Source organism: Microtus pennsylvanicus, chromosome X (assembly GCF_037038515.1).
Source record: "Microtus pennsylvanicus isolate mMicPen1 chromosome X, mMicPen1.hap1, whole genome shotgun sequence".
NCBI lineage: Eukaryota > Metazoa > Chordata > Mammalia > Rodentia > Cricetidae > Microtus > Microtus pennsylvanicus.
Genome location: NC_134601.1, coordinates 137,495,380 through 137,512,531, shown reverse-complemented (window position 1 = coordinate 137,512,531; position 17,152 = coordinate 137,495,380). Strand labels below are relative to the sequence as shown.

Sequence of the window (17,152 nt, the reverse complement as noted above, 5' to 3'; positions counted from 1 at the left end):
CCCTATCATTTGAGACAGTGCGGTGTCAGAAATCCACATTACAGTAGCTTCTAGAGAAGGACATCTTTTTGATAGAGGAGCATATTTAGGCAAAAATATATTAGACAGACCTAGAGAGGAGCAGCACTGATGTTCTGAGTCCTGTTGTAGGCAGTGTCCAGGTGGTTGTGTGGTGTTGGGGGTTGAACAGAGCCTTATATTCTGAGCTCCAACCCCAGCCCTGTCAGAAGTCAATGTAATTTTAGCACTTGTGTTGTGTCACAGTCTTGCTTGTTTTTCTTCTATAATCCTTGACAGACACTGACAAAGAGCCATAAGTGCGCCCTTGGCTTTTCTTTTTCTGTTTCCAGTAATCATGGTATTGACTGTTCTTAAAGAAGCTTTTCAGGTTGTGTGTGGTCCTTCTACACTCTCAGTAGCAGCTTGACTTTGACGTATTCAGTCAGCATTAGACTTCAGCAAAAACTTACTTGCATGCATTGCGTCATGGCGATGTTATTGGCAAGATGCAGAGACTTGTAGTTCACTGCAAAGTCACATTAAAATTAATAAATTCATCTCACTTGGAGGTAGGGTGGTATTCTTCTGGGTTTTGCCATTAGTCTTGGCATGTTGAAGTTTTCTTTTTTTCCAGTGTCTTAGACAATAAAAGGTATGATTATCAGTTGTGTAGTGGTCCTGAAGTAAAGAGCTCTAGCTAACATAGGCAGAGAGTTTTTAATGAAGCTCTTAAAGCTTCATGAAATGATAAAAATATGGATGATTGCTGGGTGAAAAAGCATAGACGTGAGTACAGTATTAAAATAGATATGGAAAGACCTACTTTCCTTTTACTTTCAGCTTGTCTTTAATTTGGCTAAGGTAGTGAACTTTGCCATTGAAATTGGTGTGAAGAGTTCATACTGAAGTTCTTTGTTTTTTTTCAGTTATGCCATTGCAACTTGGGAAATAACCCTTGATTTTGTAGAAAGAACACACTTCCAAGTTTTGGTAAAGAATATATTTCAACTCCTCTAACCAAAGTGGTAACTAATTAACAGGAGTTTCAGTTAAGAAATTTATACTTCATAGCTCCTAAATTAGTCTCTTCTGACTCATTTAACGTCCACTACCTCATATCCATGAATTTAATATATAAGAATCATTTATTATAATAAAAATTAGTTTAAAAATGTAGTTCATTGTGGAAAAACTCCTATTGGATCTAGTGCGCTGTGGTCAAAGTTTCAGACAGGAAGGACCCAAAGAAGAGATGAAAATATTTATATAAATATTTTAGGTTAAGTTTGTTGTATTTGTAAACAAATACTTTAAAAATTTAGATTTGAAACAGATTGTGAGATATAATGTGCTGGTTTCAGATGAGAATTATTTTATTTTACAGGAAAATAGAAATTGTACAGTTTGCTAGCCGGACACGTCAACTCTTCGTTCGATTATTAGCTTTAGTAAAATGGGCTAATGATGCTGGCAAAGTAGAAAAGTGTGCGGTGAGTTAAACTTGATTTTACTTTATAAAATAACTTTTGAAAGCTGGACATGGTAACACATGTCTGTGATCTTAGCATCCAGGAAACTGTGTAAAAGACAGTTGTAAATTCCAGGTTAGTGCCGGGCAATGGTGGCACACGCCTTTAATCCCAGCACTCGGGAGGCAGAGGCAGGTGGATCTCTGTGAGTTCGAGACCAGCCTGGTCTACAGAGCTAGTTCCAGGACAGGCTCCAAAGCCACAGAGAAACCCTGTCTCGAAAAAAAAAAAAATTCCAGGTTAGTGAGACTACATGGCATGATGCTGTCTTGAAAGAAGCAAAATAACTTTAAATGTTTTGCATAATTTACAATTTTAGCTTTAACATCTCTTGATTAAATGTTATTACTGATGTCAATAATCATGTTCCTTTATGAAATTCCAAAATGAATTTCTGCGGAAGCATAGTATTTATTTTTGGACACTTGATCAAAAGGAAGATGAGGAGATACCTAGAAGACATTACTTGAGGAACTAAAAGGGAGAAATGGTTAGCAGGCTCCAAAAACCACAGAGAAACCCTGTCTCAAAAAACCAAACCAAAAACAAAACAAAACAAAAACCAAGATTGTATGAGTCTTTAGAGCTGCGATTCTCAACCTGTGGGTTGCAAAGTCTTTGGCAATCCTCTATCTCCAATAATATTTACATTATGATTCATAGCAGTAACACAATTACAGTTATAAAGTAGCAACAAAAATAATTTTATGCTTAGGGGTCACCACAACATGAGGAACTGTATTAAAGGGTTGCGGCCTTAGGTTGGTTGAGAACCACTGAGCTGGAGTTTGTAAGGTTCTCTCAAAGTTTGCTTATTGATTTCTGATGTCCTGATGAGAATGGCAGAATCTGTATTTTCTATTTTCTTTTTCTTTTTTTTTTTTTTTGGTTTTTCGAGACAGGGTTTCTCTGTGGCTTTGGAGCTTGTCCTGGAACTAGCTCTGTAGACCAGGCTGGTCTCGAACTCACAGAGATCCGCCTGCCTCTGCCTCCCAAGTGCTGGGATTAAAGGCGTGCGCCACCACCGCCTGGCTGTATTTTCTATTTTCACAGATGAGATTGATATGATTTCTAGAAAATACATGGCTTCTTCAAGGTCACAGAACTGATGATGACGTGTATCTGTTCAGTTGTTAGTTCATTTACTCACGCTCCGAAACTACTGAACACGTGTTATAAGAGATAGCAGGGAATGACTTGAATAAAGCATAGTCCCTGTCTTCAGGAAGCTCATAGTCTTTTGACTGTTGAATTACTCTTAATTCAAGGAAATGACTTCATAGAGTAAAGTGTAACAAACACTAAATCTAGCCCTTAAAACTGTTTTAAGGGGCTGGAAATGTAGTTCAATTGGTAGTACTTTTAGAGCATGTACTTGTCTCTAGTGCTGCATGAACCAGTCATGGTGATGTTTGCCTGTAATCCCAGCACTTGGGAGATGAAGGCAGAAGGATCACAAGTTTAAGATCATCCTTAGCTACATAGTCAGTTGACTTTAGCAACAGATCCTGTTTCCACACAACAATGACAACAACAACCAATCAAGTTTTAAGCTAAGAATGTGAAGAGGACAAGCTAGGGTCCTTGAATGAGCTTACTGAGCAAACTTGGGAGGATGATTCAGTGTTCACAGATGAGGAGCACTGCCTCTTGTTTTACTTCAATCACTCCTAATGAGTTCATACTGGGAAGGGTAGTTAGATAGTGAATAAAGTACTGAAATGCAGACAGCATTTGCCTACTTTAATTAAGGTTCCCTTTTTAAGTTCAGCTCTACAAGACCAAATGTATGTCTAGATGCTGTCATTTAAATTTGTGAATGGACAGGAAGTGCAGAGCTATAATAAGCTTCACAATGATGTTAGAATTCCATTTTTTGTTTTCTTTCTTTTATTTAATGACATTTAAAAAAGGTTATTAGTTTTCAGGCCAGTTAAGAGCACTGGGTCCCAGGTTCCATTCTCAGGACCCACATGGCAGCTCACAACTGCCTGTAATTCCAGTTCCAGGAGATCTGACATACTCACATACATAAAGGCAAAACACCAATACACCTACAATAAAATCAATTATTTTTTAAAAAAAGGTTATTAGCTTTCATAGGTTAAAGCAGATTAACAAATTGGTACTAGCTAAATTATGTATGAGAACTTCAAAAATTCTCTGAGATTTATTAAGCTTCTTAAATAAAAATGAACAGCTACCTGGCTTGGTCCCATAGTATATTTATTTTCTTAGCATTCTTGTAAATTGAAAATATATTAATGGAGAATTTTTCTTTGTAAATTGATGAAGGTGCTTATTTCTCAAAAATCCCACTCTACAAAGAATCTATAGCACAGTTGTGTTTCTTACGTTTCACCTCAGTCTTTAGCCTGTTGTCTTTGCTTAGCCTCTTTCACTTGATTGCCTAATTATAACCAAAACTTATGCAAAAGTCGCCAAACTAAAAGGAGGAGAAAGATCAAAGATTGATATGTCCATCACCATGAACAATTTTAGAATTTTTATCACCACAGAGAGAAAACTTGTGCCATTTACCTATTGCTCCTAGCCCTTACCTATAGGCAACCATTAACCTACTTACTTATCTGTTTGAATTTGCCTACTCTAAACATTTCTTATAAATGGATTCATGTGTTTTTTCAAAGGCTTCTTTATAATGATTTTAGTATGTGTCAGTACTTCATTTATATTGAAAAACCCTCATTTTGTTTTATCTCTTCTCTAGTTGGAATTGATAATGTTACAAAGTTTTTTGTGTATGCCTTTCTTTCTTTTGAATACATACCTAAGGTAAAGTGGTTGTATCATAGATAATTGTTTCATCAGCTAGACTGTTCTTTAAAATGGCTGTACCATTTTACAATCCCACCAGCAATATGTGAAGGATCTAATTTGTCCATATCTATAATATTAAACTGCTTTGAATTTAGCCAAGCTAGTCATATCTCACTAGGGTTTTCACTGTATTCATACATCCTGACTGATTTCCCTGTGTCTCTTTTTTGAGGTAGTATTTTACTGTGTTGTCTAGACTGGCCTTGTATTTGCTGTGTTATCTATGCTGAAGTCAAGCTTGTGATCTTCCTGCTTCAGTGTACTGAGTGCTGGATTACAGGCATGTACCACCATGCCTGCCTTCCACTAAAGTTTCAGCATCTATTTCCCTGTTGACTGATGATGAGCATATTTTCATTGGCCATTTGTATTTCTTCCTTAGAGAAATGTCCATTCACTGCTCAAAGTCTAACAATTTTTAATCAAATTGATGGTTGGTGTGTAAATATGTTTAAAAACCATGATGATTACTAGGTTTACTAATAAGTTGCTCAAAACTAAAGCATTAGCATTAATTTGATTTCTTCCTTCCTTTTTGCTTTTTTGAGACAGAGTTTCTCTGTGTAACAGCCCTGGCTGTCCTGGAACTAGCTCTGTAGACCAGGCTGGTCTCTGCTTGCTTTTGCCTCCTGAGTGCTAGGATCAAAGGCAAAAGCCACCACCATCTGACTAATTTGCTTTCTAAGTTTAGAGTATCTGGACCTGTGCGAGTATCTGATTACACAGATCTACAGGCTAGATAAACTGTTATCTCAGTTTATCTCCCATCTTCCCAGAGGGAAGTTCTCTGGTTTTCTTTTCTCTTAACCGGCCTTACAAACCTTTTCTCCTGAGTGATAAGGAACCTTTTCTCCTGAGTGATAAGATTTTTTTTTCCTAGACAGCGTTTCTGTGTTGTCACTCTGGCTATCTGATCTAGAATTTGCTCTGTAGACCTGGCTTGGCCTCAAACTCACAGAGATCCAACTGCCTCTGTCTTGCAAGTGCTGGGATTAAAGGTGTGCACCATCACCACCCAGCAAAGTGACAAGATTCTTTTTTTTTCTGGGACAGGCTTTCTCTGTGTAACAGTCCTGGCTGTCCTGGAAGTCTCTTTGTAGTCCAGTCTGGGCTCAAACTCACAGATCCGCCTACCTCTTCCTGAGTACTGGTATTAGAAGTGAGCACCACCACCAAAAAAATTTCTTTTTAAATTTTTTTAAAATGTGGATTGGTGTTTTGCCATGATTGTCAGGTCCCCTGGAACTGGAGTTACAGATAGTTGTGAGCTGCCATGTGGGTACAGGGAATTGAACCTGGGTTCTCTGGAAGAGCAGCCTATGCTCTTACCACCTACCCATCTCTCCAGTCCTGAAAAAATTTTAAAATGGCCTAAATCCAAGATAAAATGAATTCAGCAGTTGAGACTGTTTATTAGTTTCATGGCTATGAATATGAATTTAGCGTTGGTGGTGTTGATAGACTAATTGCACTAGTTACAAAAGGTAGCATTTCTTCTGGCTCTAACTAAGAAATAAAAGGTCTTTACCTGTGAATCTATTTTTCTTATCTCTAACGTGATAGTAATTATAGGGTTGTAGAAATTAAATAATAAAATAACTAGAAATGAAAAGAAGATACAGATCACTGTCAGGGTATGATGCCCTATTGCATTAATTCTGGGTTACAGTGTTTTAAGTTGTCTACCAGAAGCTTGTTTGAAGGACATGAGCGAAAGGAATGCTAGGTATTGATGTAAAACAGAACTAAAGGTTTGAAAGAGAAAGTATTTCAGTCTTGTGATGACTCTACTAGTGTATTGAATAGAGAACTGATAGAATTTCTGTATTGGGTAGAAAGTTGCCCGGATCTCATACCGGCAGTATGTACTTAGTGTTTTCTATGTTCTGAAGATTAAGTATGTGGTACTTAATTCTCAGAACAACTTCATGAGGTTGGAAATCTTACCTCCATTTTACTGCTGAAAACCTTAGGCATAGAAAGGTTGACCTATTTGTCAAAGTGGACCGGACTAGTAAGTTAGAGTTAAAATTTTGATCAAGGCAATCTTGGAGTCCATGATTTTAACTACTTTATTGCTGCCCAACACTAGAAGTCTATCACATTAAAACCATTTTATTTTACTCTTTTCTTAATATTTGGTATTATGTATGAGTGGTGTCAAAAGTGGAAAAATGAAAGAAGAGTACTGTTTTAGTGTCATACAAATAAACACTTATTTTAATATCTTTTGAAGCTTGCTTAGGAGTGAGTTAATGGTATTTAATGAAGAAAGCAATTTTCAAGGCAGCTTATTTACCCTTTGCTTTAAAGATGATCTCAAGCTTTTTAGATCAGCAAGCTATCTTGTTTGTGGACACTGCTGATCGCTTGGCCTCCTTAGCTAGAGATGCACTGGTCCATGCACGCCTGCCTAGTTTTGCTATTCCATATGCCATTGATGTGCTGACTACTGGCTCTTATCCACGACTTCCAACCTGCATCAGGGTAAGTGCTTTGCTCCTGTACTCGTACAAGTTCAAGACTTTGGGTTTAGATTATGCAGCATAGGAAAAACAATATTTTAAAAACTAGTTTATATAGTTGTTTTTTTCTCTACAAGTAAAGTGTGGTAGTTTGAAATAAATTGGGGCTACGATGTGAGTAGATATTGAACTGGGGAATCTTTTCTTTCCTCCTTTCTTTTTCCTTTTTTTCCTCCATTTCCTCCCCTTTCCCTATCCTTGTTGGGAGTGAGCAGATATGCAAATATTATTTGGTGTCTATTTCAGGTGTGAAAATAATTGGCACAGCTGTAGCATTTTGGAAGTGCATTCAAAATGTATTATGGTAGTTGAATGAATTGGTGCTATTGTTTTCTATACATTTAGGAACTAGAGGAAGTCATGTGATATTAATTTGGTGTCATAAATGGAGCACGAGGAAGAACATGGTTTTGGCAAGGTGACAGAATTATTTGCATTCAAATGCATAGTCACTATTATTAGATGTAGATAACAGAAATGAGTGTTGTGGTTGTCTTGAGTAAAGTAAGAAAATGTATCAAGACAAGTGCAGATAAACAATTTCATCTTTCTGTATATTATTTTTTTGTAGGATAAAATTATTCCTCCAGACCCAATTACCAAAATTGAGAAACAAGCCACACTTCATCAACTTAATCAGATTCTTAGACATAGGCTTGTAACAACAGATCTTCCTCCACAGCTAGCAAATCTTACAGTGGGTATGTACCTGAAATTTTTTTTTGTAAGAATATGTTTTTGAGCTCACTGGGCAGTGGTGGTGCAAACCTTTAATTCCAGCACTTGGGAGGCAGAGGTAGGTGAATCTCTGTGAGTCTGAGTCCAAGCTTGTCTACAGAGCTAGTTCCAGGACAACCAAGCCTACACAAACAAACAAACAAACAAACAAAATATTTTCTCACACTGGAGAGATGGCTCAGAGATTAAGAGCACTGGCTGCCCTTCTAGAAGTCTTGAGTTTAATTCCCAGAAACCACTTGGGGGCTCACAACTATCTATAATGAGATGTGGTACCCTCTGCAGGCATATATGCAGGCAGAACACTGTATACATAATAAATAAATAAAATTTTTTAAAATAATATTTTCTTAAATGTCCTTTTGGGTTTTGTTCATAGAACAAGTAGATAAAGTTTTAATTTTTGTGGTATTTGAACCTATGATTTGCCATCCATTTTTTTCTTTTTATTATCTAAACATACAGTGCTGGTATTTGTTTCTGGGGGGAGTTAGTGGTATTATTCGAGGCTGAAAGAGAAAAGAGGCCCCAAAGTTGACCCTGGAGAACATGCTGTGCTATTTATTTATATGTAGTTGCCTCTGGTTTCTCGTTGACCTAGACATTGCTTACTGTCTATGTCTGAACCATTGGCTTATTTCAACACTTAGGACAAAGCTTACAGTCCATTTAAAATGTTTCATAAATGAGATTGAAACTTGGAGATTAGCCAGAAGCTTATTGTTTTAAAGCAATGCCCACTTCTTCCTCTTCTAAAAGCAAATGGCCGTGTGAAGTTTCGAGTTGAAGGAGAATTTGAAGCAACCTTGACAGTAATGGGTGATGATCCAGAAGTTCCATGGCGCCTTCTCAAGCTAGAAATTCTAGTTGAGGATAAGGAAACGGGAGGTAAATCGTCTTAGTACTGGTCTTGTCATTCTTCTTTCTTTAATTTTTATTTATTTATTTGTTTATTTACGGTTTGGCATTTTTATATTGAAGTATTCCTGCAGAAAAATGTGCAGCAATGTATTCTGTAATTTGAAGCAAAATTTTGATGATCATAATTACCTACTGACTGGAGAAATTTCAGTGTTTCTCAATGTATAATGTTCTGTAATTTTCTCAAGATAATCTTGGTTCCTCTTTTTTTTAATTTTAAATTCATTTTTAAATTTTAGTGTACACTTCCTCGGTTAATGTTATAATACTGACCTCTCTTTCCAATTAACTGCCTTTTTTTCTTCTACCAATGGAAGATGGCAGAGCTTTGGTTCATAGCATGCAAATCGACTTTATCCATCAGTTGGTGCAGTCTAGGCTCTTTGCTGATGAGAAACCTCTTCAGGACATGTACAACTGCCTACGTATCCTTCTGAAATTTGAGACATGTACTGTAAGGATTTTGTGTCTTCCTCTTTCCTCTACATTTTCTGTTTATCCTTTGTCCTGAGTGTAGTAATCTGGTCTCTCCTTCCTGTACCTCATCTCTTTTGAATAGAAATAGGCATGGAGAACCAGCCAGTATGAACATTAATGATATATCTATAATAAGACTGATAGCAAATTTTACCGACGACTTTGCAGGCAACTCCTAAAAGTGATTACTTAGAAGTAGTATTGTTTGCTGGGCAAGGTGGTACATGCCTATAATCTCAGCACCTGAGAGGCAAGGCTCTGTAGCTAGTTCAAAGCCAGCCTGCATTACATAATGAGAACCTGTCTCAAAAAGAGGTACTATTTTGGTGAAAATGTGTTATTTGATCAATTTGTATTTTCTAAACGATGAATTAAGGGATAAACCTGGACCTAGTTTTGTTTATTTAGGCCAAAATTGTCAACCTTTTTTCTAAAATTATGCCACATATTTTACTACTTCTTATGATTTGTCATTTGAGAATATAATTTCAGGCAACCACAGGTTTTGTCTTATTTAGGATGAGTCATTAGACCAAGATGATTCCAAAAACTTCCTTCATTTCTAGCTCTTTGGGCATAGATTCCTTGTTAGATGACATTTGCCTGTGATTATTGCCTGCTTGAATAGCATATTATATTTGATTTTCTTAACATGATAAATCAGATTGTTTCTGCTTATCTCTTCAATTAGAAGTGTTACATTCCCAGACTCTGATGTTAATCCGAGAGAGGTGGGGTGACCTTGTACAAGTGGAAAGGTATCACGCTGGAAAGTGCCTCTCTCTCTCAGTTTGGAAGTAAGTAAAATTGGTTCTGGTGGTTTGTGTGATTCGTGAAAGCTGTTTTCGTTGTTGTTGTTGTTTTTTGGTTTTTATGGTTTCTTTCCCACATAGAACTGATTTACTATGTATTGAATAGCTATGTGCCCAGAATTATGTGATTTAATTTAGTAAGGTTCCAGTATGATGTAGACCACGTGTAACATCTGTAGTGTCAATCCATGACAGTTTGAGAGAGGTTCAAAAGAATTTGTTTATGTGTAAAATGGGAGTAAACACTGATACAGGACAGGTTAGATACCACTGCAGTTCTACTTAAGGGGAAGGGGAACCAACAGCAAGCTGCCTGCTCCACTCCTACCATCCAAGTGAGCACGAGCAAAGGCAAGAGACCCTTCACCCTCAGCTTATCAGTTGTCATTCGCAGACAACGCCACGCCCTAGAGCTTGTTGCCCCAAGTCATTGACTAAATGGATTGAAATCATACAATACTTCCTTTTTTTGTATAATATTAAACTATATACAATAAGAGCAATTATTAAGTATTGTCCAGAAAAAAAGGGTAATAACATACACAAAATAAAACTACAAACAACAAGGACAATATCAAACAAGAAACACATACTAAATGCCCAGGCTATAGGTAATGGCAAATAACAGAGATTATTCCAATAGCTGTCCTGTCTTGAGGAGGAGTCTATGTCTTGTACCTAAAATGTCTTAGCTAAGATAAAAGAGGATAGTAACTGTGACTATCTAGTCTTCAACCCCCCAAGACCTGAGAAGGAAAATAATATTACCTGATTAAGCAGGAAGTGCAAGCAAGCGACTTCCAAAATATGTAAGAAATGACAGAAACAGCTGGCTACCTGGACAGTCACCCAAAATTTCTCTGTAACACTAGGGCAACCAACTTTGGCTATAGACCTAGAGTATCTGACAGATCATTTTTAGATTCAGTAGTCACTTTTCCTTGTATCCTACTTGTTCAGATTGGACAGCGTGCTTATTGTAAGTCAGCAGTTGAGGCAAGGGCAGTTCTTTGCCCAATAAGCCAGATTTGCCCAGAAGAAAACAAGCTCCATATGGAGTGTCTTCACTGCCCATCATTCTCTCTGGAGTAAATTGATGCTGCCAGGAGCAGTTATGTCTCATGTCAACAGAATTCTAAATTATTAAAACATTTAAATGCCATATTCTGTAGGTAGGTCTTTGAAGTGCTTGAAGATTACCTATCTATGGAGAGTACATCTCTGTATCTAGAGAACCTAACAAGTATGGCAAACATGGGTGACTATTAACCTGTAATTCTTTTTTTTTTTTTTTTTTTTTTGGTTTTTCGAGACAGGGTTTCTCTGTGGCTTTGGAGCCTGTCCTGGAATTAGCTTTGTAGACCAGGCTGGTCTCGAACTCACAGAGATCCGCCTGCCTCTGCCTCCCGAGTGCTGGGATTAAAGGCGTGCGCCACCATCGCCCGGCTTAACCTGTAATTCTTAATAACCTATATAACTTGAGGACTAAAGCTTCACATGATAAAAATAAAATAAACAATCTTCAAACATGTATAGCATGAGGACAATGATCTCAAAATTGTAACAACATATAAAAATATCTTAATCAGAGGTGAAAAATGTAATATGACTAAAATATCTCTAATTTGTATCAATATATAAAATATCTTAAGCAGAAGTAAAAACATACATTCATTATGACAAAAATAACTTTATATTTGTGTGTAAAACATTGCAAACAGAAATAGCAACATATACAACATGACAAATATAATTTTGAATTTGTATCAATATACAAATTATCTTAGGAATACAAAAATTATTTTACATTTGTATCTATGCAAGAATCTATACCAATATAAATTCTCTAAAGCTAATAGTTGCTAAAATAGTTTACAAATAGTTATACTAATCTACCTTATTATCCTATTCTACCTTTCTTAAGAGTATTTTGCTTTAGATTTGTAGACATATATCTTTACTAAGGCTTATTATATATTTATTTTTAAGTTAGATTAGCTTATTGTGGGCTCATGTCAGATTGTTTCAGAGACTATTAGGTTAGATTGGGTTTTCGGTGGCATTGGTGATCAAATCCAGGGCTTTAAGTGTGCAAACTGAGCATTCCACCACTAGAGCTATAGCTCTAGTCCCCAAAGCTTAGAATGTTATCACTGTTTTTACTCTTAATTACACCAACAATTTATTCATACACGACCAGGAACCCATCCAGAAGCCACGGGAGCTAGGCTGGTCTGGCCAATCTTTCATTAGTCTATGTGTAATAATGTTATTCTTTTCTAAGTGAACTTGTAGGGAGAATCTGCTATTTGCCATCTTATGTTTATGCATAACATATGTACTATAACTGCAGTTCACAAGTCATGAAAGAGGCCAGAGAGACCTCATTCAGCATGTAATGAAGCAGGCGTAGAGTCCCAAATACAAACTTTAGACTACTCTGGTAGTCCTGTAGAGGAGGGAGAAGAAAGATCAGAGGAACCAGAGGGTTCAGAGACATCATGAGAACATGACCACAGAACCAACTGACTAGGACTCATGGGGGCTCTGAGAGTTTAGAGCTTGTATGGGTCTGACATAGATTTTCCACCCCCTCTATCTATATGGCTAAATATCTTGGTATTCTTGTGGGATTCCTCACAGTAGCATAAGGGGCTATCTCTGACTTTTTTGGCTTCTGGTGGAATATATTCTTACTGGATTGCATCATAAAGTCTGTCTGTATTTATTTATTTAAAATTTCCACCTTCTCCCATTTCCTTCCCACTCCCCCCTTTCACTCCCTCTCCCTCTCCAGTCCTAAGAGAAGTCAGGGTGCCCTGCCCTGTGGGAAGTCCAAGGCCCCTCTCTGCTCCATCCAGGTCTAGGAAGGTATGCATCCAAACAGATTAGGCTCCCAAAAAGCCAGTACATGCAGTAGAACCAAATCCCAGTGCCATCATCATTGGCTTCTCATTCAGTCCCCATTGTCAGCCACATTCAGAGTGTCCGATTTGATCACAAGCTCGTTCAGTCCCAGTCCAGCTGGCCTTGGTGAGCTCCCATTAGATCAGTCACATCGTCTCAGTGGGTGGATGCACCCCTAGCGGTCCTGACTTCCTAGCTCATCTTTTCCCTCCTTCTGCTTTTCATCTGAACCTTGGAAACTCAATCCAGTGCTCCAATGTGGGTCTCTGTCTCTATCTCCATCCTTTTTTTTTTTTTTACCAGATATAGGTTCTATGGTGATATGTAAGATACTCATCAGTGTGGCTATGGAACAAGGCCAGTTTAGGCACCCTCTCTTCTGCTGCCAAAGGACCTAGCTTGGGACATCCCCTTGGAAACCTGAGAACCCCTCTAGAGCCAAGTCTCTTGCCAACCTAAAATGGCTCCCTTAATTAAGATATCTTCTTCCCTGCTCCCATATCCACCCTTTCTCCATCTCAACCATCCCACTCCCAAGCTCTTCCCAATCCTCTCCTTCTCCCTTCTCTCTCCCCTTCCCCCACCCTACCTCCACCCCTGTGCTCCCAACTTTTGGCTGGCGAGCTTGTCTACTTCCAATTTCCAGGAGGATAAATATATGGTTTTTTTTGGGGGGGGTTCACCTTATTATTTAGCTTCTCTAGGATCACGAACTATAGGCTCAATGTCGTTTGTTTATGGCTAGAATTCACTAATGAGTGAGTACATCCCAAATTCATATTTTTGGGTCTGGGTTATCTCACTCAGGATAGTGTTTTCTATTTCTATCCATTTGCATGCAAAATTCAAGATGTCATAGTTTTTTACCACAGAGTAGTACTCTAGTGCGTAGATATGCCACACTTTCTTTATCCATTCTTCCATTGAGGGGCATCTAGGTTGTTTCCAGGTTCTGACTATTACAAATAATGCTGCTATGAACATAGTTGAGGGCTGGAGAGATGGCTCAGTGGTTAAGAGCATTGCCTGCTCTTCCAGAGGTCCTGAGTTCAATTCCCGGCAACCACATGGTGGCTCACAACCATCTGTAATGAGGTCTGGTGACCTCTTCTGGCCTGCAGACATACACACAGACAGAATATTGTATGCATAAATAAATAAATAAATAAATAAATAAATAAATAAATAAATAAAAGAACATAGTTGAACAAATGCTTGGGGTTATATGTAGGAAGTGGTCTCCTGTGCCCCTGTGTTGCAGTCTACTTCCCACTTTCTCTTCTATCAGGTTCAGTGTGTTCAGATTTATATTGAGGTCTTTAATCCATTTGGATTTGACTTTTGTGAATGATGATAGATAAGGTTCTATTTTCATTCTTCTACAGGCTGACATCCAGTTATGCCAGCACCATTTGTTGAGGATGCTTTCTTTCTTCCAATGTATACTTTTAGCTCCTTTGTCGAAAATCAGGTGTTCATAGGTTTGTGGATTAATATCTGGGTCTTCAATTCGATTCCATTGGTCAACGTCTTTGTTTTTATGCCAATACCAAGCTGTTTTCATTACTGTAGCTCTGTAATACAGTTTGAAGTCAGGGATGGTAATGCCTCCGGAAGTTCCTTTATTGTATAGGATTGTTTTGGCTATCCTGGGTTTTTTGTTTTTCCATATAAAGTTGGTTATTATTCTCTCAAGGTCTGTGAATAATTTTGTTGGGACTTTGATAGGGATTGCATTGAATCTATAGATTGCTTTGGTAGAATTGCCATTTTTACTATGTTGATCCTACCAATCCAAGAGCATGGGAGATCCTTCCATTTTCTGATATCCTCTTCAATTTCTTTCTTCAAAGACTTAAAGTTCTTGTCAAGTAGATCTTTCACTTCCTTGGTTAGAGTTACCCCAAGATACTTTATGCTATTGTGGCTATCGTGAAAGGTGATGCTTCTCTGATTTCTGCTCTGCTTCTCTATCCTTTGTGTATAAAGGACTACTGATTTTTTTGAAGTTGATCTTGTATCCTGCCACATTACTAAAGGTGTTTATCAGCTGTAGGAGTTCTTTGGTAGAGTTTTAGGTCACTTATATGTACACTATCATGTCATCTGCAATGAAAGTTTGACTTCTTCCTTTCCGATTTGAATCCCCTTGGTCCCCATATGTTGTCTTATTGCTATTGCTAGAACTTCAAGCACTATATTGAAGAGGTATGGAGAGAGTGGACAGCCTTGTCTTGTTCCTGATTTTAGTGGAATGGCTTTAAGTTTCTCTCCATTTAATTTGATGTTAGCTGTCAGCTTGCTGTATATTGCTTTTATTATATTTAGGTATGAACCTTGTATCCCAAATCTCTCCATAACCTTTATCATAAAGGGGTGTTGAATTTTATCGAATGCTTTTTCAGCATCTAATGAAGTGATCATATGGTTTTTTTATTTCAGTTTATTTATATGATGGATTACATTGATAGATTTTCGTATGTTGAACCAGCCCTGCATCTCTGGGATGAAGCCTACTTGATCATAATGGATAATTTTTTTTGATGTGTTCTTGGATTCGGTTTGCCAGTATTGTATTGAATTTTTGTGTCGATGTTCATGAGTGAGATTGGTTTGTAATTCTCTTTCTTGGTTGAGTCTTTGGTTTTGGTATCAGGGTAACTGTAGCTTCTTAAAAGGAGTTTGGCAATGACTCTTCTGTTTCTATTTTGTGAAACACATTAAAGAGTATAGTTATTAGCTCTTCTTGGAAGTTCTGCTAGAATTCTGCATTAAAACCATCTGTTCCTGGACTTTTTTTGTAGGGAGGTTTTTGATGACAGCTTCTAATTCCTTGTGACTTATAGGTCTATTTAGATTGTTCACCTGGTCTTGATTTAATTTTGGTATATGGTACTTATCTAAAAAAAATGTCCATTTCTTTTACATTTTCCAATTTTGTGGCATACAGGTTTTTGTAGTAAGATCTAAAGATTCTCTGAATTTCCTCTGTGTCTGTGGTTATGTCCCCCTTTTCATTTCTGATCTTGTTAATTTGCGTGTTCTCTCTCTGCCGTTTGATTAGTTTGGATAGGGGTTTGTCAATCTTGTTGATTTTCTCCAAGAACCAGCTTTTTGTTTCATTGATTCTTTGGATTATTTTCTGTTTCTATTTTGTTGATTTCAGCCCTCAGTTTGATTATTTCCAGTCTTCTACTCCTCCTGGGTGAGTCTGCTTCTTTTTTTTCGAGAGCTTTCAGGTGTGCTGTTAAGTGTCTAATGTGTGCTTTCTCCGTTTTCTTTAAGTGAACACTTAGTGCTATGAAGTTTCCTCTTAGCACTGCTTTCATAGTGTCCCATAGGTTTGGGTATGTTGTCTCTTTATTTTCATTAAATACAAGGAAGACTTTAATTTCTTTCTTTATTTCTTCCTTGACCCAGGGGTGGTTCAGTAGTTGACAGTTAAGTTTCCATGAGTTTGTAGGCTTTCTGGGGGTAGCATTGTTGTTGAATTTTAACTTTATTCCATGGTGATCTGATAGTACACAGGAGGTTACTACAATTTTTTTGTATCTGTGGATATTTGCTTTGCTACCGATTATGTGATCAATTTTCGAGAAGGTTCCATGAGTTGCTGAGAAGAAGGTATATTCTTTTCTGTTTGGATGGAATGTTCTATAGATGTCTTTTAAGTCTATTCGGTTCATTACATCTGTTAGTTTTCTTATTTCTCTGTTAGGTTTCTGTCTGGTTGACCTGTCCATTGGTGAGAGAGGAGTGTTGAAATCACCCACTCTTAGAGTGTGGAGTTTGATGTATGCTTTGAGTTCTAGTAATGTTTCTTTTACATATGTGGGTGCTTTTATATTAGGGGTGTAGATATTTAGGATTGAGACTTCCTCCTGATGAATTGTTCCTGTTATGAGAATAAAGTGTCCTTCTCCTTCTCTTCTGATTGATTTTAGTTTGAAATCAATTTTGTTAGATATTAGTATAGCCACACCCACTTATTCCTTAGATCCATTTGATTGGAAAACCTTTTCCCAACTTTTTACTCTGAGATAGTGTCTGTCTTTGAGGTTGAGGTGTGTTTCTTATAAACAGCAGAATGTTGGATCCTGTTTTCGTATCCATTCTCTTAACCTATTTTTTTTAATAGGTGAATTGAGTCCATTGATATTAAGTGATATTAATGACCAGTGGTTGTTAACTCCAGTTAGTTTTTTTTTTTTTTGGTGATAGTGTTTGTGTGTTTCCCTTCTTTGAGTTGTGCAGGTGGATGGTTGTCAGGTATTCGTGTTATTATGGGTGTTGTTGGTTTCCTTGGTTTGTGGTTTGTAGCGGCGTAAACGAATGCAGTTAGTTTGTAAAAATATATATAGTTTTAATGTAGAAATAGACTTACAGAACCACCGTTCCCGCG

At 37.4% G+C, this 17,152-nt stretch overlaps 1 protein-coding gene across 4 annotated transcripts in view; it reads left to right on the top strand.

The window, feature by feature from the left end:
* Positions 1-17,152, top strand: part of Med14 (mediator complex subunit 14) — a 104,778-nt gene that overhangs the window by 7,354 nt on the left and 80,272 nt on the right. For 2 of the 4 annotated variants that reach the window (XM_075956814.1, XM_075956811.1), the window contains exons 3-8: positions 1,385-1,490; positions 6,684-6,857; positions 7,467-7,596; positions 8,393-8,521; positions 8,872-8,979; positions 9,696-9,828. In XM_075956814.1, the coding sequence (XP_075812929.1) occupies positions 1,385-1,490; positions 6,684-6,857; positions 7,467-7,596; positions 8,393-8,521; positions 8,872-8,979; positions 9,696-9,828 (780 nt within the window). Of the gene's footprint in view, positions 1-1,361; positions 1,491-6,683; positions 6,858-7,466; positions 7,597-8,392; positions 8,522-8,871; positions 8,980-9,695; positions 9,829-17,152 lie in introns of all 4 variants that reach the window. The other 2 variants (XM_075956813.1, XM_075956812.1) reach the window with 2 other exon arrangements.